Source organism: Epinephelus moara, chromosome 19 (genome assembly GCF_006386435.1).
Source record: "Epinephelus moara isolate mb chromosome 19, YSFRI_EMoa_1.0, whole genome shotgun sequence".
NCBI classification, from domain to species: domain Eukaryota; kingdom Metazoa; phylum Chordata; class Actinopteri; order Perciformes; family Serranidae; genus Epinephelus; species Epinephelus moara.
In genome coordinates this window covers 41,455,992-41,460,372 of record NC_065524.1, presented here as the reverse complement: position 1 = coordinate 41,460,372, position 4,381 = coordinate 41,455,992, and the positions used below count along the sequence as shown (strand labels likewise).

At 43.0% G+C, this 4,381-nt stretch overlaps 1 protein-coding gene across 1 annotated transcript in view; it reads left to right on the top strand.

Moving 5' to 3' along the window:
- LOC126407044 (ninein-like protein) overlaps positions 1-4,381 on the top strand; it is a 22,323-nt gene that overhangs the window by 15,425 nt on the left and 2,517 nt on the right. Inside the window, exon 5 of the mRNA XM_050071700.1 lies at positions 3,711-3,774. Coding sequence (XP_049927657.1) covers positions 3,711-3,774 — 64 coding nt within the window. The remainder of the gene's footprint in view (positions 1-3,710; positions 3,775-4,381) is intronic.

Here is a 4,381-nt window from a genome sequence, read left to right as displayed (position 1 = left end):
GGGGAAAAGGTGTGGCTGATTAAGAAATGTCACACTTTACGCACGGGTTTATTGACATGAGTACTTTACACACAGAGACAATCAGAGGCTTGTTAGAAAGCTTTGAAGCTGTAGTTTAAAAAACAACAAGTCACTAACTTTAACCACTTTACACACAGAGACAATCAGGGGCTTGTTAGAAAGCTTTGAAGCTGTAGTTTAAAAAACAACAAGTCACTAACTTTAACCACTTTACACACAGAGACAATCAGGGGCTTGTTAGAAAGCTTTGAAGCTGTAGTTTAAAAAACAACAAGTCACTAACTTTAACCACTTTACACACAGAGACAATCAGGGGCTTGTTCGAAAGCTCAGAAGCTGTAGTTTAAAAAACAACAAGTCACTAACTCTAACCACTGACTAGTACTGATGCTGTGAAGGCAGGATAATATTTGGGGGCGCACATGTTCAGCGCGCATCAGGGGGATTAATATTAGGACAATTAAACAAATGAATTATTTACTCACCAAGAAGCCACCCATCGCGCACAGTGCCAGCTAGTAGTCTGTTCCCAACCATGCTGTTACTCAGAATGTATGAATCGTGCGTTGAACCAGGCCACCTCGCCACAATGTTGGTTAATTGCATTTGCGCATCACATATGATCTGTACATTGATCGAATGAAAATGGTTCCTGTTGACAAAAAACAAATTCATCCTGTGATGGCGCTTTTATAATGTGTGTGCAGTCGATAGCTCCGGTAACATTAGGAAAACCGTCTGTCGCTGCAAATTGCGCTTTAATGTTGGCCTGTTCAGCTGCATATGGGAATTTCAGCTGCATATGGGAATTTGATATACCTGGCTGACATGCGGATAATTCCGTCCCACACAGCTGGCACGGCTCGGCTCAGGGTCGACTGGCACAGTCCCGATCGGTCGGCCAACTCCCTCTGGAATGCCTGTGTTGCTAGGAGCCCCAGTGTGGTCAGCACTTGTATGGATACAGGCAGCGCATGGCTCCTCGCTGTATCACGCTCCAAGGTCGGCCGCAGCTCTGCGCACAGTTCCAGGAGGATTGCCCTCGGGAACCAATGCAGCAAATACTGCTAAAACGTTGTTAACGGTATTTTTGGCACCACTTTGCGCATGCTTTTATATCCACTCATCTAATAGCAAACACGTGGGTGTGTTAATTGTTCATCAGTGTTAATTGTTCATGTGTCTCTGATGTGCACATCACTCTGAGGACTAATTGTTTTCACATGTATTTATTACACTTTCCCAGCATCACCTCTAAGTGTCGCCAAAGGATCAACAGCTGTAGAAACGTGCGTACGCCAGCCATGAAGTTAGCGTGAGGCACCGCACATTTCCACGGTCATTTCACTCTTGATATATCTGAACTTTGCAATGGAAAAGGACGTACGCCACGTTTTTGTGCGTACGCACCCTTTGTACATGAGGCCCCAGGTACGTGCTACCAGGCTGCAAATATTTTTCTGAAAATTGATTTTAAGCAGGGGGGAAAAAATTGATTTTGTGAATCGGATTTGTTGTGAAAAAATCGGAGATTTTATTTTTAGGCCATATCTCCCAGCCCTAGGCTGCAGTGAGAGTCTCTCTCCATGGGATATTTAAAAATAGCAGCTTTGTGCATTTAGTCCTTCTCAGGCAAGCTCAGGGGTTTAGTGTTGCTGTAGCCCACAGGAAGTGAGGATTAGAATATATGACCTTCACATAATCCGCTCCAAATTAATCTATATTTTTAAAGTCATTACTAAAAGTGTGTGTCATACAAGAGAGACAATAAAAACTAATGAAACGCTCAAAGTTGGGATATTGAAATGTGTCCAAAACATGTTCATAAAATGTCAGAAAAAATGGGAATGAAATGTCCAAAAAATATTATTCAAGCAGCTGTGTGGAACTTTTTACCATTTATAAAACTGTCCCTAGTTCGTATCACCCCCCCCTTGAAGATCCGCATATTTATTTGAACCCAACAGCGACAAAAAGCCTTTCTCTATATGGCTATTTAGCGTAGCCTCGCTCGGGTCGGACACAGTGGAAGTCAGCAAACCAGAATACGGCACCTGGAGGCGGAAGTAAGTCTGCACGCCCGCAGCGGCTCGCAGCCATTAAACCACAGAAGAAGAAGGAGCTGTGTTTACAAGTAGGATTTAAGAAGCAGGCTAAATGACATGTAGTAAGGAGTAGTGAATGATTTCGGACACATTGCACACTCTTGTACAGTAGGTGGTGGTATGCACCTGGAAGTTGTTTGCGATCCGCCAATAAATTGAGAGAAGAAGAAGAGCTGTGTTTACAGAGTGTTCTTCGAGTAAGCGGTACGCAACAGGCATTGTTGAACAGTTTTACCAGATGTATCTATAAGGACTTGGTTGTACTTTTGATGTCATGGCGGATAAAGAAGGAGCACCATCTAAAAGAAAAAAAAGAACAGAAGAAGGCTAAACGGGACAGTGATAGGGCTCGAGCCCAAACGCGTGTAAACCTCGGTCGGGCATTCACCAAGTGGAGAGAGCTGAGAGATTTGAAAGGTTTTAAAACGGTCCTTTTCCTAATCGACAGGTATGTCATTTTTGTTGTTATTCAGAGAATATACCGCAACTTGTTAGACGTTGTTTCACTTCAATATATGACGACATGGAAGTTATAAGCAAGCTAAATGTAACGTTAGCTGATGTGAACCGCTTTTGTCTAGTAACGTTACAACAAACGCCACAAAATTATCTGTGACTGTGACCATGAACACAAATATACAGCAGGCAGTTGTCCTCAGTTTATAAGAAATTCAGAGCTACAGTACACCAGAACATTTATAATTTTCCTCTCGCTCTTCAAAACAAATGCATGCGGTAATTGCCGGTTGCAGTCGGAATTTTACGACACCAGGCTGTGGGTGTCATACCGCTTCGACCAAAGGGGGCACTATAATCAACGAAAACGTAAAGTTCTGCACAGCTGCTTTAAGATGTTCGAAGAAATGTTGATAAAATGTCTAATAAACATAAATACAATGTCTGAAGAACATTAACAAAATGTAAAAAAAAAGAAAAAAAAAGGGTTAAATTTCAGGTGTGCTGATGGATTCATGTGGTCAGACATGACAGTAAACCTTCCACCTTAAAGTGAATGAAGTCATTTTATAGTTGCAGTTTACTGATGTATGAACAGAGGTTACATAAAACCAGAGTGGCCGTCCTCTACTGACCAATCAGACTGCAGGGTTTCTAGCTCCACTTTTTAGTACCAGATCTGTGTGCTAGGTACCCCAACAGAGGGGGGACCAAACATGGAGACTGAATGTGCATATTAAGGCAGTGCAGGAGGAGGTGCACATTAATAATCCTCCAGGACTGTAACATGCTCATGTTTAACCCAAACAATGTGTCATGTGACTGCAGTTGGTTCACATCCAGGTCGGAACACCTTCTCACCACAAACCAACCGCACCAGAGTTCCTTTGGAACCGGACTGAGACCACCTCTTCAAGAAGGTCTTGGTCCTGTTGTTTTGGTGTGTTCACACCTACACAAACGAACCTGACCAAACAGGACAGGTGTGAACGCAGCCTGGGTTTATTCTGACAGGATCAAAGTCACAGCGTCACTGTCACACACACACACACACACACACACACACACACACACACACACACACACACACACAGAGTATTATCATTGACGTCCTTGTTTTGTCTGCAGAGCCTGAAGTCTGATGAGGAGACAGGAAGTCATAAGAACATCCAGCAGGACTTTCAGAGTAAAGGTACCTTCATCACACTGTGCTTCACTCACCATCATCATCCTCAGTTTGTTCTTCAGAAAACGTGACGTCAGCCTCACGGCGTGTTCTTAGACTTCAGAATCGTTCAAACGTGTTATGATGATGAATCCTCCTGACTCTGAAGTCCAGCTCTGACCAAAGATTCACGACGAGATGAAACGTGTCGGATTAAGGTGTCAGCAGTGTGACCTGGCCGATGATGAAGAGGAGTCAGAGTGATGAAGAGGAGTCAGACTGATCAATCAATCAATCAATCAATCAATTTTATTTATAAAGCCCAATATCACAAATCACAATTTGCCTCACAGGGCTTTACAGCATACGACATCCCTCTGTCCTTATGACCCTCACAGCTGATCAGGAAAAACATTAATTAAAGTAATAATATTATAGTTATAGTTCTGGCTACTGTGGTACAATATGTTGAAAGTATATATTAATATCTGGCAGTATACATGTGTGACAATAGTCATATGTGTATAATAACAGTAGAAGTATGACTAATGACTAATGATGGCAGCAGCAGCAGGAGGCATCTGGCAGGACCACGGCAGCAGCACAACCACACACGTCACGCTGTCCAGGCACC